This window comes from Salmo trutta, chromosome 23 (genome assembly GCF_901001165.1).
Source record: "Salmo trutta chromosome 23, fSalTru1.1, whole genome shotgun sequence".
Lineage (NCBI taxonomy): Eukaryota > Metazoa > Chordata > Actinopteri > Salmoniformes > Salmonidae > Salmo > Salmo trutta.
Genome location: NC_042979.1, coordinates 11,127,060 through 11,155,056, shown reverse-complemented (window position 1 = coordinate 11,155,056; position 27,997 = coordinate 11,127,060). Strand labels below are relative to the sequence as shown.

Sequence of the window (27,997 nt, the reverse complement as noted above, 5' to 3'; positions counted from 1 at the left end):
ACAACGTTTTATAATTTTAATACATAGAGGAAACAACTTAACTGCCGAGGGTACATCCTTGTCTTTGGGCATCCAGTGTAATGCATCCAGGCTTTTCTTCCAGTAAATACATTGGCTGGCCATCCTTCTCCATCCCCACTCCACTCTTCCATCAAAGGGTTACAACTCCTTTTCTCCCTGGGGATCACATGCTACATCACTTGATCAACCTGATGTGCACACGAGCAGACCACAAAAGAGCCCTTGTGAGAGAACTGCATAAAAACAGGAACGCAAGGATTCAGATACGCATGCAATGTAACATGCTTTGCAGAGTTTTAAATTAATCTCTTCTCATTCTCCTGTCATCCAATTCTCTCTGTTAGGACTACTGAATTTCTGGTAATCCATCATTAGGTGATAATTTCATGGAACACCAAATTATTCCAGGAATAATTTTGATGTAAAGGAATGTAGTGTGGTGAGATGGGGTTAAAAAGCCATAATCTTAGTCACGTGCTTAAAAAAAAACAACTGAAAGTTGAAACTTCATTCATCTAAATCAAACCAGCAGCCACACCCCATCTCTCCTCCAATCTCTTCAGCCTCTCCTCTCCTTGCCTCAGATCAGGACTTGAGGCTACTTGGACTCATTGCTCAGCTATGCAGTAGAGAATTAGCTTGAGCCAAGAAGCAGAGATTGGGCAGTTTGCCATTGACAAGCGGGCTGAGAGCTACACCCATACACCCTCCATCTCCCCCAGTAGCTATGTCCCTCACAGGGGACCAACCCCAGCCATGCAGGCTTCCGGAGCCCGGAACACACATCACAGGTCTGGGCTGTTACTCAGTGGGGAGTGTGGACTGTAGGGAGTCTACGAAGGAGGACTACTTGGACAGTATGGAGCCCGTTGTGTTTGGGGTGGTGGAGCTTCCCAGGCGCTCTCGGGGGAGGTTGCTGCTGCATGGCATGGTGATGTTTGGAAGGGAATTTTGCTATGCGGTGGAGGCAGCCTTCGTCACGCCAGTGCTTCTTAGTGTCGGACTCCCTCAGAGCTTGTACAGCCTTGTGTGGCTGATCAGCCCCATCCTGGGCTTTCTGCTGCAGCCCATCATCGGCTCGGCCAGCGACTACTGCAGGTCCCCGTGGGGCCGACGGAGGCCCTACATCCTCGCACTGGGGATTATGATGCTGATGGGCCTTACCTTGTTTCTAAATGGAGATGCAGTCATATCTGGTAAGAGCCCATGGCTATCAGGCATAGTGTTCTACAATGTATGTGAGAACTGGTCTATGTTTTTTCAATAGTTGTCATGGAGTTGGGCAGCTTGGATATGAGAAACCAAAATACTTTCACTGTAACATACGTAGTATATTTAATTTAAACTTGTGCTTAATTAATGGGCTGTTTCAATGTTGATATAAAATGTAAATATTTATTTTAACGCCCTGCCCGAGCCACCCCTACCTTAAGAGAAACATGAGGGTATCACGCTCTGAACTAAAACGGCAAATTAAATTACCTGAACACCAGATCATTTTGCTCAGACAGTCAAACTAATTAACAGCTGCCAGAAGAGGGCAATAACTGAAATAGAAGAATATTACATATTTACAGACACGTTACTGCATAATTTAGATGTGTGTGTTTGTCTGGCAGTTGAATGTGTTTCATAACTATTAATGAGAGGGCGTCTTAGTGTGTCTAGACAGAAGGGTCAAATGTTCCTATTATTTTGACTGGACCAAGTTGATTGCACAAGGTGTTCAGCAATTATTTCAGAAAAAACAAGCTCGACCGCAGGCCTTGCACAACAGCAATTATTGAAATCTTACTATGAGTGCTGGACACAATCCTGAGTCTCAAGGGAAAAACTATCTGCAAAGAACAGAAATGAAATAGATATGGCATATCTTTTCACCTCTGCAAATACTGAGACGTACACTGAACAAAAATGTAAAGGCAACATGGAAAGTGTTGGTCCCATGTTTCATGAGCTGAAATAAATGATCCCGGAAACGTTCCATACGCACTAAAAGCTTATTTCTCTCAAATGTTGTGCACAGATTTGTTTACATCCATGTTAGTGAGCATTTCTCCTTTGCCAAGATAATCCATCCACCTGACAGGTGTGGCATATCAAGATGTTGATTAAACATCATGATCATTAACAGGTGCACCTTGTGCTGGGCACAGTAAAAGGCCACTCTAAAATGTGCAGTTTGTCACTCTTCACAATGCCACAGATGTCTCGTTTTGAGGGAGCGTGCAATTGGGATGCTGACTGCAAGAATGTCTACCAGAGCTGTTGCCAGAGAATTGAATGTTAATTTCTCTACCATAAGCCAATGTCGTTTAAAAGAATTTGGCAGTACCTCCAACCTGTCTTACAACCGCAGACCACGTGTATGGCATCGTGTGGGCGAGTCGTTTGCTGATGTCAACGTTGTGAACTGTAACTAAGTAAAATCTTTAAAATTGTTGCATGTTGTATTTATATTTTTGTTCAGTGTACATGTTCGCCCCATACCTCTTTTCACAAACTGTTATATCCACTGTTGTTTATGTTGTTCATTTTCATATCCGTCCATGAATTTGAGCTTACTGAAAAGGGATTGTTTCATTTATTGGGTCAGGTCTATGGTTAGCTGGTAAGACCTGGGTCAAAATACATATTTCAAATACTTTTAAATAGTTGAGCTGTGCTTGTGTATTGAAAAGTATAAATGTAAGTAGAATAATACTAAATTATGGAAATGCGTTCTCTCCGTAAGGGCTTGGATTGGATTTCTTTTTGCAGCACTATCGTACATTGATCAGACAACCTAACTTTTTGTTTTCAGTGAATGCCTTCATTGTTGTTTTCGGTTATGCCGGATTTCACCTTCTCTGTAATAGTACTGTACAATACATAGTGTGACCACTTACAGTACTTTTGTTAAGATGATTATTTCCATTCTTCAACACTAGTAAATAGTAAAACGGGATCTGTGACAATGCACACCCTGTGTGTTAGCTACTATAGTGTACAGTACAGTATATGTGGATACAACGGATAAAACTAAGCTTTGAGGAAAGTTCTTGAATTTCTCCAAGATCAAAACGTAAGCCTCAATACATCCGGCATGCCTAATAAGACTGCAACACAACACCCAACTGGGATTTGTCATGGCATTAGTAATCACCCAAATTTAAATACGGCTGGGTAGGTTTTAATTCTGCTGCAATCTGTCAGCCAATTGTTTCTCACTCAAGATGAAGGACATAATTCTGTTTGTTTGTGCTCCGCCGGGTGCACAACATAATTATGACAATTATTCTGACTGATTTGCAACAGTATCTCTTTTTGATGAGCATCAACACTAGATACTGGGATTACTAATACAAATGTTGTACACAGTGTCAGATTGAGGAAATTAACATACAATTAATTAGGAGTTGTTTTTCTAGCCAGACAGAGCCATGCTGGCAATGTGTTTTGTTTCAATTTGAGTTTATTTTCTTTTTAAAGCCCCCCCCCCAAAAAAATGTGCCTTTTGAACTGCCCTTGCATTGTGTTGAACAAAAGGAATGTGGTTTCAAACATGCTGTTCCTTGCTATGTGGTGAATACATGACTGTATTAGCCCCCATCGATCTTGATGAAACCGTAAGTATCAATGTACTGAAACTACATGATCAAATGTGTTTGATCAAGTTGTTAACAAATCCACTGTTTACCTCAGAAGCCCTGGAAAATATGTCTCATCACGTCTGTAAACGTCAGCTGGGCCAGTGTCTGTCTTGAAGTTAATGGCTGAGCGAAAGATGTACTTCTTAAGGCAAACTGACATGATTCAGCTGCTACGCCTCATCCTAAACAAACACAAAAAAGCATTCAGAACTATCTGTTATTGAAAGTGGATCTAGTTGTAGTAACGAGTGAAAAATCGGACAGACTGAATCTGTAACTTGAAGTAAACTCCTGTCTTTCTCCTCTTTTGCAGCGCTAGTACAGGATAGGTCATTGAAGAGGATATGGGCCATCGTCATAGTCATGTTTGGAGTGGTGCTATTTGACTTTGCAGCAGACTTCATCGATGGGCCAGTCAAGGCCTACCTCTTTGACGTCTGCTCGTACACAGACAAGGAAAGAGGACTGCACTACCATGCCCTTCTCACAGGTAAGAAAAATATTATATAACCTCCCTCCCACTAGTCAGATTCAATATTGTTTGAGTGATAGGCTCTTACTGTTATGCTTGTGGGAATATAGAAATTCAAATTGGTAGGCAAATGTGGAGATTCATTGCTTTATTTGCTGTCTTTATTGATATAGGTTTACTTTTATATTGATATTATATGTATATTTTCAGAGTTTTGTTGTCATGTAGTTAATGTGATTGTTATGGAATAAGAAAACTGGCGTCCCAATCTACACTCCTTTATATGAAGTTATTTTAGACAGTGCATGTGAGGCAGCCGGACTGGGATCACTGGCTCAGTGCAGTGTGCAGAGTGCATGTCTGGGTGTGGGGAGGAGAGGGTCCCTGCAGCACAGAGTGCATATTCACATGTGATGTAAATACCTCTCAGTATGCTCTGTACTTTTAAGTGGCTGTTTAGTAACCTGAAGCCTGGCCCTCAGAGCTCGCACAGTGAGTGCGTCAGTCAACAAGCTCGTGAGTAAGTATTCGAGTGTACTAGCGAGCGAGTGCGTGGACTCAGCTGATTGCAAGGGAAGCCGGCACAGGGTGGTGTGAGCTTGTTCAGTCGGTCCTAATCCAGCAGATACTCAGTCATGTGTTGGAGTCATGAGTTGGAGCTGAGAGAGAAAGGGGAGGCACATGACCTGCTAGTCACCGTAGCCCTGGTATGTGGAGAAATGTGTGTGTTTTTTCTTGACACACAAGAATTGGCTGTTATGATATTTCTCTTTTGTACTGTTTTATCATTGCAGTCACATGACTTAAACATAAAAAAAACGTCCCAAACTTAATTTTGACTACCCTCACAACTAAAAAACTTTACGAGCCTGTGAATTTAGAGGTGACGAAGTTGAGAGTCAATTAGTGGATAAATGCATGAAAATACACAAATACATACACTACCGTGCAAAAGTTTGGGGTCGCTTAGAAATGTCCTTGTCTTTGAAAGAAAAGCACATTTTTTTTGTCCGTTAAAATAACATCAAATTGATCAGAAATACAGTGTAAGTTATTTGTTTCTGGCCATTTTGAGCCTGTAATTGAACCCACAAAGCCGATGCTCCAGATACTCAACTAGTCTAAAGAAGGCCAGTTGTATTGCTTCTTTAATCAGGAAAACAGTTTTCATCTGTGCTAACATAATTGCAAAATGTTTTTTTAAGGATCAATTAGCCTTTTAAAATGATAAACTTGGATTAGCTAACACAACATGCCATTGGAACACAGGAGTGATGGTTGCTGATAATGGGCCTCTGTACACCTATGTAGATATTCCATAAAAAATCTGCCGTTTCCAGCTACAATAGTCATGTACAACATTAACAATGTCTACACTGTATTTATGATCAATTTTATGTTATTTTAATGGACAAAAAATGTGCTTTTCTTTCAAAAACAAGGACATTTCTAAGCGACCCCAAACTTTTGCACGGTAGTGTATATCACAAAATACTTAACATGACAGTTGTTGAAACATGCCATGTCCAAGATATTCTTTGAAGTATGAATTGATTATTCTTTTAGAACTAGAGTTGTTTATATAGCTGGATGTTTTTAGAGATTAGCTGTCTGAGCATGCGGAATGCTAATGGGTTACATGGTCTTTGGTTCAATATCTTTTCTAACTCACTGTGTATCTCCAACTAATAATGCAGATGCAGACTTTTTCCAAACTGCCTCTATGGATAGATACAAAAAATGTATAAAGTTTCCAAGTTTCTCTGCAATAATATACCATTTGCAATAATGGAAGGAGAGGACCAGAGATATACAGTATACATGCAAATATAGCCTGCCGTATAATTCTATTTATATGGCTCGAGACATGCTATTTGTTATAGTAGTCAGGGAGCAGTGCAGTGAAGTGAAATCTTAGTTTGAGGTTCTCAAACGCAATGCATAATTGATGACAATGTTTCCGTTACATGCAGGTATATCATTGTAGGATACAGGATGAAGAATTTAGGTAACACACAGTGCCAGTCAAAAGATTGGACACACCTACTCATTCAATAGTTTTTCTTTATTTGTACTATTTTCTACATTGTATAATAATAGTGAAGAAACCAAAAGTATGAAATAACACATATGGAATCATGTAGTAACGAAAGAAGTGATGACAGCTTTGAACACTGTTGGCATTCTCTCAACCAATTTCATGAGGTAGTTACCAGGAATGCATTTCAATTAACAGGTGTGCCTTGTTAATTTGTGGAATTTATTTTCTTCTTAATGCTTTTGAGGCAATCAGTTGTGGTGTGACAAGGTAGGGGTGGTATACAGAAGATAGCCCTATTTGGTAAAATACCAAGTCCGTATTATGGCAAGAACAGCTCAAATAAGCAAAGAGAAACAACAGTCCATCAATATTTTAAGACATGAAGGTCAGTCAATGCGGAGCATTTCAAGAACTTTTAAAGTTTCTTCAAGTGCAGTCGCAAAAACCAAGTGCTATGATGAAACTGTCTCTCTGCTGCAGAGGAAAAGTTTATTAGAGTTAACTGCACCACAGATTGCAGCTCAAATAAATGCTTCACAGTAACAGACATCTCAACATCAACTGTTCAGAGAAGACTGTGTGAATCAGGCCTTCATGGTAGAATTGCTGTAAGGACACTACTACTAAAGGACACCAATAAGAAGAAGAGACTTTCTTGGGCCAAAAAACACGAGCAATGGACATCAGACCAGTGGAAATCTGTCCTCTGGTCTGATGAGTCCAAATTTGAGATTTTTGGTTACAAACGCCATGTCTTTGTGAGATGCAGAGTAGATGAATGGATGATCTCCGCATGTGTTGTTCTCACCGTGAAGCATGGATGAGGAGGAGTGATGATGGGTGGGTGCTTTTCTGGTGACATTGTCGGTGATTTGCAGTTGAAGTCGGAAGTTTACACACACTTAGGTTGGAGTCATTAAAACTCATTTTTCAACCACTCCACACATTTCTTGTTAACAAACTATAGTTTTGGCAAGTCAGTTAGGACATCTACTTTGTGCATGACACAAGTAATTTTTCCAACAATTGCTTACAGACTATTTCACTTATAATTCACTGTATCACAATTCCAGTGGGTCAGAAGTTTACATCCACTCAGTTGACTGTCCCTTTAAACACCTTAGAAAATGTCAGAAAATTATGTCATGGCTTTAGAAGCTTCTGATAGGCTAATTGACATCATTTGAGTCAACTGGAGGTGTAACTGTGGATGTATTTCAAGGCCTACCTTCAAACTCAGCGCCTCTTTGCTTGACATCATGGGAAAATCAAAGGAAATCAGCCAAGACCTCAGAAAAATGTAGACCTCTGGTTCATCCTTGGGAGCAATTTCCAAATGCCTGAAGGTACCACGTTCATCTGTACAAAAAATAGTACCCAAGTACAAACACCATGGGACCACGCAGCTGTCATACCGCTCAGGAAGGAGACGCATTCTGTCTCCTAGAGATGAACGTACTTTGGTGCGAAAAGTGCAAATCAATCCCAGAACAACAGCAAAGGACCTTGTGAAGATGCTGGAGGAAACAGGTACAAACGTATCTATATCCACAGTAAAACGAGTCCTATATCGACATAACCTGAAAGGCCGCTCAGCAAGGAGAAACCACTGCTCCAAAACCACCATAATAAAACCAGACTACGGTTTGGAACTGCACACAAAGATCGTACTCTTTGGAGAAATGTCCTCTGGTCTGATGAAACAAAAATATAACTTTTTGGCCATAATGACCATCATTATGTTTGGAGGAAAAAGGGGGATGCTTGCAAGCCGAAGAACACCATCCCAACCGTGAAGCATGGGGGTGGCAGCATCATGTTGTGGGGGTGCTTTGCTGCAGGAGGGACTGGTGCACTTCACAAAATAGATCAGCATCATGAGGGAGGAAAATTATGTGGATATATTGAAGCAACATCTCAAGACATCAGTCAGGAAGTTAAAGCTTGGTCGCAAATGGGTCTTCCAACTGAACAATGACCCCAAGCATACTTCCAAAGTTGTGGCAAAATGGCTTAAGGACAATAAAGACAAGGTATTGGAGTGGCCATCACAAAGCCCTGATCTAAATCCTATAGAAAATGTGTCTGTCACGTCCTGACCATAGAAAGCTGGACAGGAGGTGTGACAGGAGGTTTTTCTAGTCATTATTTTCTATGTGGGGTTCTAGTTTAGTTTTTCTATGTTTGGGTGATTTGTGTTATTCCCAATTGGAGGCAGCTGGTAATCATTGTCTCTAATTGGGGATCATACTTAAGTAGCTTGTTTTTCACTTGTGGGTTATGGGATATTGTTTATGTGTAGTTGCTTTGTAGTCACGGTTCGTTTATTCTTTATTTGTTTTGTATTTTTTTCAAAAGTTTCACTTTCTAATAAATTATGTGGAATGCTACTCACGCTGTGCCTTGGTCCGATCATTATTATGACGAACGTGACAGAATATACCATCCGACCGGACCAAGCAGCGTGACCAAGTGAAGGAGTCCTGGACTTGGGAAGAGATTCTTGATTGGAAGGGATCCTGGACTTGGGAAGAAATCCTGGCAGGACAGGATTGCCTTCCATGGCGGGAGACGCAAGCGGTGAAGGAAGGACAGCGACGACGACAGGGTTCCGGGCCACGACACAAGCCCAAGAAGCAACCTCAAAATATTTTTTTGGGGGGGGCACATGGGTTGGTCGGCGAGGCCGAGGGGCAAGTCGGAGAACGAAGAGGAATATTGGGATGAGTCAGAGTCCGTTGAGGAGTTATTGGATAAATTGGAGGAGAGTGGACGGAGGGGAGATTTAGAGACTTTCGAGGAATTGTTGGATAAATTGGAAGAGAGTGAAGAGAGAGAGCTGTTGGTTTGGCGTAGTGTGCATGGCATTCGCCTTGAGGAGCGTGTTAGTCGTCCAATGCCACCTGTGTCAGCTCCCCGTACTCGTCCTGAGAAGTGTGTTAAAGTTCCGGTACAATTGAGGCCGGCTATAAGCACCAGGTCTCCAGTGCACCTTCACAGCCCAGTACGTCCTGTGTCACCTCCTCGTACTCTCCCTGAAGTTCGTGTCCCCAGTCCGGTACGTCATGTGCCTACTCCTCGCAGTCTCCCTCAACTGCGCCTTCCCAGTCCTGTGCCTGTTCCTCGCACTCGCCCTGAAGTGCATGTCACCAGTCCGGTGCTACCTGTATCGGCCTCACGCATTAGGCCTCCAGTGCGCCTTCACAGTCCAGGATATCCTGCGCCAGCTCTATGCACAGTGTCGCCAGTGCGCCTGCACAGCCCAGTACGTCCTGTGCCAGCACCTCGCACTTGCCGGGCTAAAGTGAGCATCCAGCCAGGACGGGTTGTGCCAGCTCTATGCTCCAGACCTCCAGTGCACCTCCACAGACCAGTATATCCTGCACCGGTTCTATGCACCAGGTCTCCAGTGTGCCTCCACAGTCCAGTGCGTCCTGTGCCTGCTCCCCGCACTCACCCTGAAGTGCGTGTCACCAGTTTGGCACCACCTGTGCCGGCTCCACGCACTAGGTCTCCAGTGCGCATTCCCAGTCCTGTACGTCCTGTGCCTCCTCCCCGCACTCTTCCTGAAATGCGTATCCTCAGTCAGGTACGTCCTGGGCCTGCTCCCCACACTCGCCCTGAGGTGCGTGTTACCAGTCTGGTGCTACCTGTGCCGGCCCCACTCATCAGGCTTCCAGTGCGCCTACCCGTTCCAGAGCTTCAGGCGACGGTCCCCAGTCCAGAGCTTCCAGCGACGGTCCCCAGTCCAGAGCTTCCGGCGACAGTTCCCAGTCCAGAGCTTCCGGCGACAGTTCCCAGTCCAGAGCTTCCGGCGACAGTTCCCAGTCCAGAGCTTCCGGCGACAGTTCCCAGTCCAGAGCTTCCGGCGACAGTTTCCAGTCCAGAGCTTCCGGCGACATTTCACAGTCCGGAGCCTCCTGAGACGGTCCACGGCCCGGAGCCTCCTGAGACGGTCCACGGCCCGGAGCCTCCTGAGACGGTCCACGGCCCGGAGCCTCCTGAGACGGTCCACGGCCCGGAGCCTCCTGAGACGGTCCACGGCCCGGAGCCTCCTGAGACAATCCACGGCCCGGAGCCTCCTGACACGGTCCACGGCCCGGAGCCTCCATAGACAGTCCACGGTCCGGAACCTCCAGAGACGGTCCACGGTCCGGAACCTCAAGCTCCATGGCCGGAGCTTTCCTCTGCGCCGATGCCCAGTCTAAGCACGACGGTCAGTCTTCTGCGTTGGTGCCCAGTCCAGGCACAGTGCTCAACCTGGGTCCATGGCTGGACCCGCAGGATGAGCGGGTTCTTCGGCCCGCACCAGAGTCGCCTCCGATGTTGGCGGATTCGCAGGATGAGAGGGTTCTTCGTCCTGCACCAGAGCCGCCACCGCCACTAGACACCCCCCCTAACCCTTCCTTTTTTGTTTCATGTTTTGCAGTCGGAGTCCGCACCTTGGCGGGGGGGGGGGGGGGGGGTACTGTCACGTCCTGACCATAGAAAGCTCTTATTTTCTATGATAGAGTAGGTCAGGGCATGACGGGGTTTTTCGAGTTATTATTTTCAATGTGGGGTTCTAGTTTAGTTTTCCTATGTTTGGGTGATTTGTGTGATTCCCAATTGGAGGCAGCTGGTAATCGTTGTCTTTAATTGGGGATCATACTTAAGTAGCTTGTTTTTCACTTGTGGGTTATGGGATATTGTTTATGTGTAGTTGCTTTGTAGTCACGGTTTGTTTATTTTTTATTTGCTTTGTATTTTTTTTCTAAAGATTCACTTTCTAATAAATTATTAAATTCACTTTCTAATAAATTCTAATAAACACTTTCTAAAATACTTATTTCCCTCATTAAAATGCTAATCATTTTAAAACATTTTTGACATGCGTTTTTCAGGATTTTTGTTGTTGTTATTCTGTCTCTCACTGTTCAAATAAACCTACTATTAAAATGATAGACTGATCATTTCTTTGTAAGTGGGCAAACGTACAAAATCAGCAGGGGATCAAATACTTTTTTCCCCCACTGTATGTCCAGATTATAGGGATATGTCTGACAGAACAAGCCACTTATCTGTGTGCAGGATCGTACTATGTGACAACTCATTTATCACAACATTACTCCCAGCTTCTCTGAGATCACCCAGCCTAAACATTACATTGTGACATGAGCTTTAAATTCAGATGCAAGAAGCATTATTTTATAAATCAGACACTGTATTTATTAAATACAGCCCACGTTATCTTCCTTGGAAAATTCAAAACCACCACAGGCAAAATGGTGTCAGGTAGCCTAGCGGTTAGAGCATTGGGCCAGTAAGCGAAAGGTTAATAGTTCAAATTCAGATCAGACAAAGGTGAACAATCTGCTGATGTGTCCTTGAGCAAGACACTTAATCCTAATGTTAAGACCTTAGCCGTGACCCCACTCCCAGAGGGTGTCTCGGGGAGTTTGCGTATGCAAAAAACACATTACCAATTCACATGTGTATGATACATACTTGTACATGTGTGAAATAGGACAAATATAACCACCCTCCAAATTATTATTATTAATGATGAAATGTTTTTAAAAATGATCAGTTCAATTCCTGGATTGCAGATGCCGTCTGATGACTCTGCTATGACCAATGGCCTAGGACCCCACCAACTGACCTGATAACCAATCTCTATTGTGCCTGTTGTCTGTTGTAGGGCTTGGGGGTGCCTTTGGGTACCTCGTGGGAGCCATGGACTGGGGTCACTCGTCCCTGGGCCGACTGCTGGGGTCAGAGTACCAGGTCATCTACTTCTTCTCTGCTCTGACCTGGATGGTATTCCTCATCGTGCATCTCTTCAGCATCCCAGAGACACCCCTGGCCAAGGACATTAGCTTGGACGTGATGACCCCCAATGCCCTCCTCCTCCTCAGCACACACAGCAGCAGTGGTGGCTATGGATCCTTGCATGGATCAATGTCCCAGGAGTCGGAGGCAGACCTCCGGCCTCGTTCATTCTCTGCCCTGGGGGAAGCCAATTCCGTCACATCCAGTGCCAAGCAACCCAACAAAGAGGTATGTCAAAGACACACCATGAAGTCTAGTCTGGCTGACCTTCTCTACGAGATCCTGACTTTGATACCAATACTGTGTTTTACAGGTAACAAAACAAAGAGATCAGTCTATGAAACTGCACACACTAATGGAATGTCAAATCCTTTGAAACACATCAGTGTTTAATGGCATCAGTGTTTATTAAGAAGAATGTGATCACACCGTAGAGTAATCTTAATGTACACTCCAGTATACATGCTTTGATTTAGGGTTTTATGTTCATATCTCATGGCACTTCTATGGCACTTAAAAAGAGGTGACTACCTCTCGAGTATCTCCTTGGGTAAAAGCTCTTGATTTCCTCGTGAGGAGATATGTATTATATACTATTTACATAGTATAGTGTGAACTTTGTGTTTTCTGACACGTGTCTCACTAAACGCTGCTCGCAAGCCCTGACCCCCATGCTCCAGGCTCTGACTTTAGGTTTGTCTTTGAAAAGTTGAAGCCTGGGAATTATGTAAAGTACTTACGTAGTAGTAACAAGGACTGTTTTATACTGATAACGCAAAATGAATGCTTGAGCTTTAAGTATGAGAACAAGTCATTTATAAAGCCAATACTCTCAATATTAGACTACGCAAACAGTCTGGGTGTGCATATCTCTCTTTGGAGCATTGTGAGTGGTCTGCGTCCTTAGTCAAATGTGGCATCGCTGTGTGAGATATGTGCTTTCACACCTCTATGGTGTAGCATTGCACTGGTGTGTGACAATAGTGACCACTCCACAGGCAATGCCATAGTAACCACATAATTAGAATTTTACACTATTTCAATGTGTATAATTTCCATATATGGTTTGGATAGAGGAGAGTGGATAGAGGAGGTGGGGATTGGAGACAGCAGGATTGTTAGAGGACAAGGGTCATGCAGTTATTTAAAGAAGCAGGAAACAGTAACTTGTGTCTGTCTGTTCCCAAACCTAGTGTTAATGGAGGAAACAGGTTTTCTTAGTTACCAGCGTCAGCTGGATTACATGCATGGTTACCTTGACACTGATTAGACCAGGCAGTAATCAGGTCTGGCTAGAGTGTAAAACAACCACTAAAAGGTTGCAATGTCACCTCACACGAGAAAGCCATTTAAACCATCGTTATCCTGTACTGTGGCAGTGGCGGTTCTAGCTTGTAATCATAACATTTCAAACTATATAAATATAAAAATATATACAAAAATAAGACTAATAAATATCAAAAAGAAGTAACAAAGACAAATGTTGATTTGGCACTCGAGCATCAGTACATTACCCATCCCCCTACACTGTCAACCAAGAGTCAAGACTAATCCAATTCACCTTGGTGGTGTGCAGACTGTTTTTTTATTATTCTTAACGATTTCGCACAAACCAGAAAAAAATGCAACAATATGTCTGTGAAACTACATGTTATCAGTATTATGAATGAATTGTGGTTTATCTGGTAGCATTTCATAGTGTGACTGATTTTACTAATTGCATTAGTACTGTACAAAGTTAGAGGTGCACTTTTTGATAGATTTTCCCGCTCCCCCTTCTTCGGGCTTGCAGTGGGGAGACCTGAGGTCAACATACCCTCCTCCTCATCTCGTACTTCTGAGTGGGAGACTTCCCAGGTAGTAGCCTGCCTAGCTCACAAACTAGAATCAGGGCGCCCACTCCGACAAGGTTAATTGACCCACAGTCCTACACGGTGACATGATATCATTGACATGATGTGCAAATGAGCGATACAAAACCGATCGCGCAAATGTCACCATTCCAAAAAAAAATTGTGCGGGCGCCCCGTGCCGCCCCCGGCAAGATGGTCTCTACCTAAATCCGCCACTTGCTACAGGTATCGGTAACTCAGCCCCTGGAATTAAATGAATTACATGACCTGTAAGGCTCAGACAGCCATTCAAACCAGTGCTCTGAAAGAGACACATTGAAACCCAGACTAGTATTCTAATTCAGCACCATAACAATGGAAATGTAGTGACTGTATTTATGCCCAGCGTGTAACTACAGCTGGAAATGAATTATGACTGACTTTTCAGTTATTCAACATTTTATGAAAAGAGACAGGAATGATTACTGTATGTTCTTAGATGATACCATTCTAGCAGGCAAGGGTCCTCTATTATCACAGTAGTCAGACAGGGTACTTTGGTGCAACCATAGATTTTCATATTCTATTTCGATGGGTACAGCCACTTTACAGAATTCCTAGAAAATGTTGATTGGGAATTTATTTGGGGATAATAACATCAGTTTATTGTATGCTGTCATGCCACACTGTGTACATGTACACAATATAAAAAAGCGTTCAATCCGAGAGAACATTAGTTACTATACTAAACCAGAACACGATTAAAGAAATAGAACACACAGTACATTTTATTTCACCCATTTCTTTAATCCCTTGTCCTTTGTTTTTTTCCCCCCTCGTTTCCTGACTTGTTAAAACAGGATTTTTGCCGGAAAAGGCTAGTATATCTATCATTAGCTAAAAGTCTTCATCTGACCTCTCTCTTTATTCTTATCTGACCCCCTACTGTTCCTTGTTCTTTTTTAATTCCCTCTGTTCTGACCCCCTGTTGTTCCCGTGTGAGTCCTTCTGAAGTCTCATGGCCTGACCGGTGTGTTTCTCTAAACTGCAGCAGAAGAGGATGACTCTGAAGTCATGTCTCCTGGCCATGATTAACATGCCAAGTCATTACCGCTGTCTCTGTGTCAGTCACCTGCTGGGATGGACCGCCTTCCTCTGCAACATGCTCTTCTTCACAGACTTCATGGGACAGGTGAGAAGAGAAAGAGAGAGAGAGAGAGATGGAGTGAGAGTGTGTGTGTACACGGGTCTGTTTCTGTGTCTGTGCGGCGGGAGGAGTGGGTCGTTCGTTCAGTGTAGCTACCGTTAAACATTAAACTAATACTATCACTCATTCACGGCCAACGACTACTGTTAGTTGACAGTGGTCTTTAAAGAAGTGAATCTTTTCACCCAATTTAAATTCTCATGTCGTCTTCAACGTTAGGCGATAGCAAAATGCTCGCCGTGGTGTTCATTAATAGGCTTCCTCTGTTGGTTTAGCTCCATCACAACAAACCCTGATTGGTGGGTAGTCTCTCGTCACGGCGTTCGCTGATTGGCTTTGTGTGCTCAGATGAATTGGTCTGTAATGACAGACAGGAGTTTATAGTGATCACGGCTGATCTGGATGCTACAAGCACTCACACAGGCCGCAGTTAAGCGGTGGTCATGGTGAGTTAGTGGTTGCAGGCAGACTGAGGCAGATTGAGCAGCATGCCAGGCGTGAACAAACCCCGCTCTGGCTGTGTCAATAGAGAGCTGTGGCACAGAGATGGCTTATGATGTTGATACAGGCTTTGGCAGCTATGTGATAACAAATGGGATGGAGCTTGTTAACTGTTATAAGCTACTGTACAGCACATGCACTATAAAGCGAATACATCATAATCATCATCATTATCCCTCACTTCATGCAGGCACTAGCTTTTATCTCAATCCTCAATACCCATAACACCACTTTTATTGATTATTTGTGGGGGTGACTTTGCCTCCATTTTGTATGTGATTATCATAATTATCATACTTAGTCATAACTTGTGTCAAATAATGGTTGAGTTGATTGTGTGTGTTGACAGATTGTGTATAAGGGCAACCCATATGCGGACCATAACTCCACAGCCTACGAGCGGTATGAGAGGGGGGTGGAGATTGGATGCTGGGGTCTCTGCATCAACGCCGTCTCCTCTGCTCTTTACTCCTGTAAGTCGTGTCGCAGCAAGCATAAGACATTATTGGACTCAGCTAATGTCTACAACATGTGATTTAGCTCAATGCCCCCTTTCTGATTTTCTCTACTTGCATATTTTTGATACTGAATGTTATCAGATCTTCAACCAAAACCCAGTATTAGATAGGGAACCTGAGTTTACAAATAACACATAATGGGACCCATCTCATCCAAAAAGTTGACTCAAGTTTGCCATAAAGCACCTGGAAGACTCTTGGATGATCATCAAGACTCATGGAAGAATGTTCTATGAACAGGTGAATCAAAATGATAACATTTTGGACGACATGGGTCCCATTATGCCTAGCGAAAACCAAACATTGCATTCCACAGTAAGAACCTTATACCAACGGTCAAGCATGGTGGTGGTAGTGTGATGGTTTGGGGATACTTTGCTGCCTCAGGACCTGGATGACTTGCCTTAATAGAAGGAACCATAAATTCTGTGTTGTGTCAGATAATTCTACTGGAGAATGTCAGGTCATCTGTCTGTGAGCTGAAGGTGAACCGCAGCTGGGTCATGCAGCAAGACAATGATCCAAAAAACACAAGTCTACGTGAAAATGGCTAAAAAGCAACAAATTTGAAGATTTGGAATGGCCTAGTCAAAGTCCAGACCTAATCCCAATTGAGATGTTGTGGCAGGACTTGAAGCGAGCAGTTCATGCTTGAAAACCACAAATGTTGCTGAGTTAGAGCAGTTCTGCATGGAAGATGGACCAAAATTCCTCCACAGCGACATGAGACTGATCAATAACTACAGGAAGTGTTTGGTTGCAGCTAAAGTTGGCACAACCAGTTTGTTGAAAAACCTTTGGCAACGATTACAGGCTTGAGTCAAGCTTGGCACACCTGTATTTGGGGAGTTTCTCCCATTCTTCTCTGCAGATCGTCTCAAGCTCTGTCAGGTTGGATGGGGAGCGTCGCTACACAGCTACTTTGCACAGCAGAGATGGTTGTCCTTCTAGAAGGTTCTCCCATCTACATAGAGAAACTCTTGAGCTCTGTCAGAATGACCATCGGGTTCTTGGTCCCCCTCCCTGACCAAGGCCCTTCTCCCCCGATTGCTCAGTTTGGCTGGGCGGCCAGCTCTAGGAAGAGTCTTGGTGTTTCCAAGCATCTTCCATTTAAGAATGATGGAGGCCACTGTGTTCTTGGGAACCTTCAATGCTGCAGTCATTTTTTGGTTCCGATACCCAGATCTGTGCCTCAATGCAATCCTGTCTCAGAGTTCTGTGGACAATTCCTTCGACCTCATGGCTTGGTTTTTGCTCTGACATGCACTGTCAACTGTGGGACCTTATATAGACAGGTGTGTGCCTTTCCAAATCATGTCCAATCAATTGAATTCACCACAGTTGGACTCCAATCAAGTTGTAGAAACATCTCAAGGATGATCAATGGAAACAGGATGCATCTGCGCTCAATTTCGAGTCTCATAGCAAAGGGTCTGAATACTTATGTAAATGAGGTATTTCTGTTTTGAAATGTAAAAAAAAAATCTGTTTTCGCTTTTTCGTTATGGGGTATTGTGAGGAAAACTGATGAGGAAAAATGTCTCATTTAATCAATTTTAGAATAAGGCTGTGTCGTGACAAAATGTTGAAAATGTCAAGCTGTCTGACTTAAAATTAACCTTCAACAAGGCACACCTGTTAATTGAAATGCATTCCAGGTGACTACCTCATGAAGCTGATTGTGAGAATGCAGTCATCAAGGCAAAGGGTGGCTACTTTGAAGAATCTAAAATACATGTTGATTTGTTTAACACTTTTCTGGTTACTACATGATTCCATATGTGTTTTTTCATAATGTCGATGTCTCCACTGTTATTCTACAGTGTAGAAAATAGTAAAAATAAAGAAAATGCCTTGAATGAGTAGGTGTGTCCAAAGTTTTGACTGGTACTGCATATATACAAAGAAATGTCAAAAGAAAAACAGGTCAAACTAAACGAGCGCTCTGGAGCGCTAGCGTGTTATGGAACACACCTTCCACGTTATTCATTATTTTCCATAGAACGCATAGCCACTTGTTGATTATGCCTTACTTAATTATACATGCAGTCTTCTTGGACACGTTCTGTGTTCTTATACTTAACCAATAAGGCACGAGGGGGTGTGGTATATGGCCAATATACCACGGCTAAGGGCTGCTCTTACGCACGACACATCACAGTGTCTGGATACAGCCCTTAGCTGTGGTATATTGGCCATATATCACAAACCCCCGAGGTGCTTTATTGCTATTATAAACTGGTTACCAACATAATTAGAGCAGTAAAAATAAATGTTTGTCAAACCCGTGGTAGATGGTCTGATATACCATGGCTGTCAGCCAATCAGCATACAGGACTCGAATCACCCAGTTTATTAACAGTAGCATATAATGTAACAAAAAAGGCTTACTTGGCAGTACCAGTCCACATACTGTTTAACCCTTCTGTTGTGTTCGTTTCATGTTAATTCATTCTGTGTTCCCGGTACAAAATGACCGCCCCATTATAGCTGATTATAAATCCATAATAATACATATATTATCATCTAATGTTGTGTTAGATCTTTTTATCAACTTAAGTTCTTGTGAACATTACACGTTTTGGACTTCTATTTGCTATTTATGGCCTGTAGGCCTCAATGACCTGAGCTCATACAACTCGTTTTTGAGTTTAAAAAAAAGCAATGTATGGATTATTTTGACTATAACAAATACTCAGATGAAACATATTGTGCTATTTATCACAGACTACTTTGTGTCAAAGTTTAACAAGGACTCTCTCCTCCTCACCAGTGTCATGATCAAAGATATGATCAAGCGCCTCAAATACAGTATATCGTTTGGTCATTGTGCTGCCACAGAATGAATTGTGAGCAAGGCCTCAAAAAAGCTTTATATACCAGAGCTGTGAGAAAAGTTCTATATATTATTGAAACAAAGTTGCGATTGTTTCTGAGAATGCCAACAGGTGTGGTTCCTGTTGGGAAAATATTCTATTGGGGAAAGGTTCCTGTGGGGGTTGCCATGGAAGCCAAGAAGGGGAGTGAGGTGTGTGTGTGTGTGTGTGTGTGTGTGTGTGTGTGTGTGTGTGTGTGTGCGCGCTCAAACATACATGCATGTGGGGGTCTGGGAATGGAAGTGGGTCCATCTGATGACTGGGCATGTGCCTGAACTCAATTTTATACAGTAATTGTGGTCTCACTCATTCATTTCTAATGACTGGTCATTTTTGACCGGGAATATCACAGGTGTACAAAAGTTAAATAAAACACCCAAAATGTTATGAAAATCATCAAAATGTATTTAGTGTGTTCAGATGACCTTGTGGACAAAGTCATGGAACCTTGTGACAATCAGATTAAATTAACTACATTTTTCAGAGAGAAAACATGTAAATAGTTCCAATTTCACCGGAACACAGCAGGAGGGTTAAAGCTGAAATCTCTCTCTCTCTCGCTCTCCCTGTCACGTTCGTTGTAAGGAGACCAAGGTGCAGCGTGGTAAGCGTACATCATATTTATTAGATGAACACCGAAACAAAAAAACTAAATAAATACAAAACGAAACTATACGTTCAGTAGGGCATAAGCTCAGTACCAAAACAAGATCCCACAATCACATGTGGGAAAAGGGCTGCCTAAGTATGATCCCCAATCAGAGACAATGATAGACAGCTGCCTCTGATTGGGAATCATACCAGGCCAACAAAGAAATAGAACATCTAGAATGCCCACCCAAATCACACCCTGACCTAACCAAATTGAGAAATAAATGGGCTCTCTACGGTCAGGGCGTGACAGTACCCCTCCCCAAAGGTGCGGACTCCGGCCGCAAAACCTGACTCAATAGGGGAGGGTCCGGGTGGGCATCTAGCCTCGGTGGCGGCTCCGGTGCGGGACGTAGACCCCGCTCTGCTCGCGGATCCGCCATCCTCGGTGGCGACTCGATTTAGGGGGTCATCGCCGAAAGCTCCGGACCGTGGATTGTCGCCTGAGGACCCGGACCGTGGATTGTCGCCGGAAGCTCCGGACCGTGGATCGTCGCCAGAGGCTCCGGACCGTAGATCGTCGCCGGAGGCTCTGGACTGCCGACCACCGCTGGAGGCTCTGGCCTGCGGACCGCTGCTGGAGGCTCTGGACTGCGGACCGTCTCTGGAGGCTCTGGGCTGCGGACCATCTCAGGAGGTTCCGGACTGCGGACCGTCTCAGGAGGTTCCGGACTGTAAGCCATCTCAGGAGGTTCCGGACTGTAAGCCGTCTCAGGAGGTTCCGGACTGTAAGCCGTCTCAGGAGGTTCCGGACTGTAAGCCGTCTCAGGAGGTTCCGGACTGTGGACCGTCTCTGGAGGTTCCGGACTGTGGACCGTCTCTGGAGGTTCCGGACTGTGGACCGTCTCTGGAGGTTCCGGACTGTGGACCGTCTCTGGAGGTTCCGGACTGTGGACCGTCTCTGGAGGTTCCGGACTGTGGACCGTCTCTGGAGGTTCCGGACTGTGGACCGTCTCTGGAGGTTCCGGACTGTGGACCGTCTCTGGAGGTTCCGGACTGTGGACCGTCTCTGGAGGTTCCGGACTGTGGACCGTCTCTGGAGGATCCGGACTGTGGACCGTCTCTGGAGGATCCGGACTGTGGACCGTCTCTGGAGGATCCGGACTGTGGACCGTCTCTGGAGGATCCGGACTGTGGACCATCTCTGGAGGTTCCGGACTGTGGACCGTCTCTGGAGGTTCCGGACTGTGGACCGTCTATGGAGGTTCCGGACTGTGGACCGTCTCTGGAGGTTCCGGACTGTGGACCGTCTCTGGAGGTTCCGGACTGTGGACCGTCTCTGGAGGTTCCGGACTGTGGACCGTCTCTGGAGGTTCCGGACTGTGGACCGTCTCTGGAGGTTCCGGACTGTGAAACGTTGCCGGAGGCTCCGGACCGGGGACCGTCGCCGCAGGCTCCGGACCGGGGACCGTCGCCGCAGGCTCCGGACCGGGGACCGTCGCTGCAGGCTCCGTGCCATGGATCGTCGCTACAGGCTCCGGGCCATGGATCTTCACTGGAGGCTTTGTGCCATGGATCATCACTGGAGGCTTTGTGCCATGGATTATCACTGGAGGCTTCGGGCCATGGATCATCACTACAGGCTCCGGGCCATGGATCATCACTGGAGGCTCCGTGCCATGGATTATCACTGGAGGCTCTGGGCTATGGATTATCACTGGAGGCGTCATGCCATGGATCATCACTGGAGGCTTCGTACATGGAGCCGGAACAGGTCTCACTGGACTGAGGAGACGTACATGGAGCCGGAACAGGTCTCACTGGACTGAGGAGACGTACTGTCAGCCTGGTGCGTGGAGCTACCACAGGGCTTACCAGGCTGGGGAGACACACTGGAGGCCGGGTGCGTGGAGCAGGCACAAGATATATTGGGCTGTGGAGGCGCACTGGAGGTCTGGAGCGTAGGGTTGACACAACCCGTCCTGGCTGGATGCTCACTTTAGCCCGGCAAGTGCGGGGCGCTGGCACAGGACGCACTGGGCTGTGAAGGCGCACTGGCGACACAGTGCGTAGAGCCGGCGCAGGATATCCTGGGCCGTGGAGACGCACCGGAGACCAGGAGCGCTGAGTCGGCACAATCCGTCCTGGCTGAATGCCCACTCTAGCACGGCAAATGCGGGCGCAGGCACAGAGCGCACCGTGCTGTGAAGCGCACTGGAGACACAGTGCGCATCACCACATAACACAGTGCCTGACCGGTCACACGCTCCCCCCCCCACACACAATTTTTTGGGGGAGCTGCCTCTCGGGCTTCAGTCGTTGCCGTGACTCCCGATCTCGACGCCGTTCCTCCCTCGCTGCTTCCACCTGTTCCCATGGGAGGCGATCCCTTCCGGCCTGGATCTCCTCCCACATCCAGGTTCCTTTGCTGTCCAGGATGTCCTCACATGTCCACTCCTCCTGGCCACGCTGCTTGGTCCGTTTTTGGTGGGATCTTCTGTCACGTTCGTCGTAAGAAGGAGACCAAGGTGCAGCGTGGTAAGCGTACATCATATTTATTAGATGAACACTGAAACAAAAAACAAAATAAATACAAAACGAAAACGATAAGTTCAGTAGGGCATAAACTCAGTACCAAAACAAGATCCCACAATCACAGGTGGGAAAAGGGCTGCCTAAGTATGATCCCCAATCAGAGACAACGATAGACAGCTGCCTCTGATTGGGAATCATACCCAGCCAACAAAGAAATAGAAAATCTAGAATGCCCACCCAAATCACACCCTGACCTAACCAAATAGAGAAATAAATGGGCTCTCTACGGTGAGGGCGTGACACTCCCTCTCACCCTCTCTCCACCCTCCCCTCCTTCCCTCTCTCTCTGATGTGTCTGCAGATGTCCAGAGGCTGCTGCTGCCTTACATCGGTCTGAAGGGGCTCTACTTCGTAGGATACTTTGTGTTTGGTCTGGGCACCAGTCTTATCGGCCTGTTCCCCAACATTATCACCACCCTCATCCTGTGCAGTGTCTTCGGAGTCATGTCCAGCACCTTGTACACCATCCCCTTCAACCTCATCTCAGAGTACCACCGCGAGGAGGAGGTCAGTACCCTCTCTCTCATAGCCTGGTCCCAGATCTGGTTGTCCCACTACAATTACCATAGGAGTTGGCAAGACTGCACAAACAGATCTGGGACCAGGCTACTCTCTCACACCTCAGATAGTTGGAACTGATAGTTGATGGTACATTCTGAGGCTGTGGCAGCTTACGTTACAAGCTAATAATGTGTAGTCGTTGCGAACCTCATCCACCACCTGTCTGTAGCTCATACATCGAGTGATGCACATCTGTAACTTGAATACTCACCATGTGTCATGTATCACAGCTCCCCTTTTCGCTTTCATGAAGGCGTAGAGTTACTTTCTAATTCTATTTATTGATTTAGTCTTTATTCTGTTTTCTGTCCAACGAGAGTGTCATGAATCACTTGTAATTCACATTGCATAGGTAATCCCACTATAGCTTGCTTTCTCTGGAATACTTGAATGTCATTCAGGGAAAACAACTCTATACCCGCATTTCTTTTGAATTGATTCCCACACTGTCTAAATCAATACCCATCACCCTTCCAAAGAAGAGCGTATTATAAGACAAGGAGTGGTGAGGAACGGCATCCAAATGTGTCTTAATACAGTGAGATAATGACAGAGTGGACCCACGTGCATCACTAGAGCTGCTTCTGATTACAGTACCACTTCCCTTCACCATCAGATGGGTGACCTTCTGTCCTCTCAACCCCCCGTCTCCCCACTCCCCATGAGCATGACTATTTGCCAGGCCATAGAGCCCAGCTATCTGTTGAGCATGTCAATGTTGAGTGGTCAACGCTGTGTTGGTCAGCATGGGCCCCATGCGAAGAGAAGGTGTGCCCTTCACAACAGACAGGCCTCCCAAACACCCTCCCCTGTCTCTACAGACAGATTGGACAACCTGTTCCTTTCCATAATGCTGTTGCTCAACAGGCCTCGCTTAGACAAGCTGCTGTTAGTGCTTTGGCTAAGCAGTGAACACCCTTTCATTATGTAAAAAGGGAAAGGCTTGGCTTTGGATGGAAAAAAGGGATTAATGAGATTCAGTTTAGCCAATCTGCACTTCACTTTGGATTCAACACTTTCTGTCAGCTTCGGTAAGGGCATCTCTGGACAGCGCTCCATGTCTAATTGTGAAAATAGTAGACGTATATTCTATAATCTCAGGACGTGGGGAAATACATTTGATCCAAATCATTTAGATTGATGAAACGCACATTTTATCTCAATGAAAATGGGAAAGTATGATTTAAAAAAAAACATATATTGCTTTTTTATAGGCAAGTGATATGTTATCCACATGAGAACATCAATTCAGCAATAAAGACCCCAAATTACTAACTGTAGTCCAGTCTGCCAATGCACGAGGCTGATTAATTTTGAAACATATAATCCCTAAATTGCTGCTTTCACCAAGAGTTAGGGAAAGACTAATACTGCATAATCAAACAGATGGAAGATTCCAACAATGTCTCCAACTGACAAAGCAAAAGTGTTTTCCACCATTGTACTTTTCCTTCATATCACTATCATGTTCATGTCTGTTTTTCCACTATTTCCCTCTGATAGATTAGTCAATTACACTGATTTATATCAGACCAAACATATCTGGTTTCAGCTCCATTTCCTATCAATCTATTAGCTCCCGTTAGAGCAGGACATGAAGGGGATTTGTGTTAACTAGTTTATTGATTTGGAGCTGAAGCATTGCTTGTAATTCTGCTTACTAGGCTATGTTCACAAAAGACTTCCCCAGCTGCTCTTGTTCTTGTAATGTGTCACAACAGGTTACATTTCCTTGAGTTTTACAACATGTTCTTTCACAACATGTCATATACTGTGTGGACTGTGGACGGCGTGTGTGACTATGAGAGTGTGTTTGTTATACAGTAAGTAGCATTTCTAAAATGGATTCTTCCTGTTGTGACACCAGTTGCAGAGGAAGATGGGGAAAGGGAATCCTGCAGGACAGGATCGAGGCACCGGCGTGGATTGTGCAGCGCTCACGTGCATGGTGCAGCTGGCTCAGATCATCGTGGGGGCGGGACTGGGGGCATTGGTTAAAATGGCAGGAAGTGTGATTGTGGTGGTCCTATCAGCATCGACGATGTCTCTAATTGGCTGTCTGTTCATCGCCCTCTTCATCAGATACGTGGAATAACCTCTTAATAAAGATATTTACTTATACCCTTTAACCTCGTCTCTCTCTTCCTTACACCCCATTAAGGTTTTTGTAAATGGATTAAAAGCTGCTTCATATGCTCTTGAGCAAGGCAAAACAAACTGTGCAGATCAATGTGTTCCACTCATCCTCCCGATGTTCCCCATTTGCTATACCAGTAGATGTTCTAAAAAATATGTTGGTGAAGACAGATGGGGCATACTAATGGTGTGCCCTTAGGCGAGGCTTTTAACCAATATAAATCCATCTGTATCGAAGTCAAAACTGTGAGCCTATAGTTGCCCCAGATGAATTACATCAAGCACATCACTCGAAATTGAATTCATTAAAATGAAAGAAGTTAGAAATCCTAGACGTTATTTCATGTGGGTTTAACTCCTTTGAAACACATGTGCACAGAAGCATCCCACTTGGCAAAAACTGGTTGAATCAACATTGTTTCCACATCATTTCAACCCAAAACTTTGATGTGATGATGTTGTCGCACTGTGTTGTCGTTTTTGTCGCACTGCTTTGCTTTATCTTGGCCAGGACTCCGTTGTAAACGAGAACTTGTTCTCAACTGGCCTACCTGGTTAAATAAAGGGGAAAAAAATAAAAAATGTACGTGGGAAAAGTAATCAACGTAAGGGATTTTCCTTTTATTTACCCAAGTTTTTACCTAAATCCAATGACATGGTGAAATGTTCTGATGATTTCATGTTGAATTCACATTCGTTGACAACTCAACCAAATGTTAATCAAAACTAGACATTGAACAGACATTTGCGCCCTGTAGGATGTATTGTAAAGTATATCATGTTGTATGTATGCACGAAGGTGCAGTACAGTGCCTTGCAAAAGTATTCATCCCCCTTGATGTTTTTCCTATTTTGTTGCATTACAACCTGTAATTTAAATAGATTTTTTTTATTTGGATTGCATGTAATGGACATACACCAAATATTCGAAATTGGTGAAGTGAAATTTAAAAAATTACTTGTTTCAAAAAATATATATATAAAAAACCCCGGAAAAGTGGTGCTATGAAGGCTCCAAATAATATCTGGTGCCACAAATTACCTGGACTTTATTTAAGTGTCACATGATCTGTCACATGAATTCGGAAGTTTACATACACTTAGGATGGTGTCATTAAAACTCGTTTTTCAACCACACCACAAATTTCTTGTTAACAAACTATAGTTTTGGCAAATCGGTTAGGACATCTACTTTCTGCATGACACAAGTAATTTTTCAAACAATTGTTTACAGACAGATTATTTCCCTTATAATTCACTCTATCACAATTCCAGTCGGTCAGAAGTTTACATACACTACGTTGACTGTGCCTTTAAACAGCTTGGAAAATTCCAGAAAATGGTGTCATGGCTTTAGAAGCTTCTGATAGGCTAATTGAAAACACTGAATTCAATTGGAGGTGTATCTGTGGATGTATTTCAAGGCCTACCTTCAAACTCAGTGCCTCTTTGCTTGACATCATGGGAAAATCAAAAGAAATCAGCCAAGACCTCAGAAAGAAAATGTAGACCACAAGTCTGGTTCATCCCTGGGAGCAATTTCCATACGCCTGAAGGTACCACGTTCATCTGTACAAACAATAGTACGCAAGTATAAACACCATGGGACCACGCAGCCATCATACCGCTCAGGAAGGAGACGCATTCTGTCTCCTAGAGATGAACGTACTTTGGTGCAAAAGTGCAAATCATTCCCAGAACAACAGCAAAGTGAAGATGCTGGAGGAAACAGGTACAAAAGTATTAATATCCACAGTAAAACGAGTCCTATATCGACATAACCTGAAAGGCCGCTCAGCAAGGAAGAAGCCGCTGCTCCAAAACTGCCATAAAAAAAGCCAGACTACTGTTTGCAACTGCACATGGGGACAAAGATCGTATTTTTTGGAGAAATGTCCTCTGGTCTGATGAAACAGAAATAGAACTGTTTGGTCATAATGACCGTTGTTATGTTTGGAGGAAAAAGGGGGAGGCTTGCAAGTCGAAGAACACCATCCCAACCGTGAAGCACGGGGTGGCATCATCATGTTGTGGGGGTGATTTGCTGCAGGAGGGACTGGTGCACTTCACAAAATGGACAATGACCCCAAGCATTCTTCCAAAGTTGTGGCCATATGGCTTAAGGACAACAAAGTCAAGGCATTGGAGTGGCCAGCACAAAGCCCTGACCTCAATCCAATAGAAAATTTGTGGGCAGAACTGAAAAAGCATGTGCGAGCAAGGAGGCCTACAAATCTGACTCAGTTACACCAGCTCTGTCAGGAGGAATGGGCCAAAATTCACCCAACTTATTGTGGGAAGCTTGTGGGAGGGTACCCAAAACATTTAACCCAAGTTAAACAATTCAAAGGCAATGCTACCAAATACTAATTGAGTGTATGTAAACTTCTGACCCACTGGGAATGTGATGAAAGAAATAAAACCTGAAATAAATAATTCTCTCTACTATTATTCTGACATTTCACATTCTTAAAATAAAGTGGTGATCCTAACTGACCTAAGACAGGGAATTTTTACTAGGATTAAATGTCAGGAATTGTGAAAAACTGAGTTTAAATGTATTTGGCTAAGGTGTATGTAAACTTCTGACTTCAACTGTATACACCTCTTCTGAAAGGCCCCAGAATCTGCAACACCACTAAGCAAGGGGCACCATGAAGACCAATTAGCTCTCCAAACAGGTCAGGGACAAAGTTGTGGAGAAGTACAGATCAGGGTTGATTTATAAAAAAATACACGAAACTTTGAACATCCCCCGGAGCACCATTAAATCCATTATTAAAAATGTGAAAGAATATGGCACCACTACAAACCTGCCAAGAGAGGGCCGCCCACCAATACTCACAGACCTGGCAAGGAGGGCATTAATCAGAGAGGCAACAAAGAGACCAAAGATAACCCTGAAGGAGCTGCAAAGCTCCACAGCGGAGATTGGAGTATCTGTCCATAGGACCACTTTAAGCCGTACACTCCACAGAGCAGGACTTTACGGAAGTGTGGCTAGATAAAAGCCATTGCTTAAAGAAAGAAATAAGCAAACACATTTGGTGTTCGCCAAAAGGCATGTGGGAGACTCCCTAAACATATAGAAGAAGGTACTCTGGTCAGATGACACTAAAATTGAGCTTTTTGGCCATCAAGGAAAATGATATGTCTGGCGCAAACCCAACACCTTGCATCACCCCGAGAACATCATCCCCACA

The 27,997-nt window shown here is 44.3% G+C and overlaps 1 protein-coding gene across 1 annotated transcript; it reads left to right on the top strand.

Annotated features, from left to right (window-relative positions):
• The first annotated feature begins 42 nt into the window (after positions 1-42).
• On the top strand, positions 43-24,787 carry slc45a2 (solute carrier family 45 member 2). Its single transcript, XM_029708912.1, has 7 exons — positions 43-1,217; positions 3,967-4,143; positions 11,847-12,205; positions 14,861-15,001; positions 15,867-15,990; positions 22,399-22,604; positions 24,526-24,787. Exons 1-7 carry the CDS (start codon positions 749-751, stop codon positions 24,751-24,753), a joined length of 1,704 nt encoding a protein of 567 aa, XP_029564772.1. The 5' UTR covers positions 43-748; the 3' UTR covers positions 24,754-24,787.
• Positions 24,788-27,997: the final 3,210 nt, after the last annotated feature.

Bases quoted from the DNA above. Each gene is read 5' to 3' on its own strand.
- slc45a2 (XM_029708912.1), top strand. From the start codon at position 749: ATGTCCCTCACAGGGGACCAACCCCAGCCATGCAGGCTTCCGGAGCCC. The intron at 15,991-22,398 runs GTAAGTCGTGTC...ATGTGTCTGCAG, and splicing joins CTCCTCTGCTCTTTACTCCT to ATGTCCAGAGGCTGCTGCTG. The intron at 22,605-24,525 runs GTCAGTACCCTC...TTGTGACACCAG, and splicing joins AGTACCACCGCGAGGAGGAG to TTGCAGAGGAAGATGGGGAA.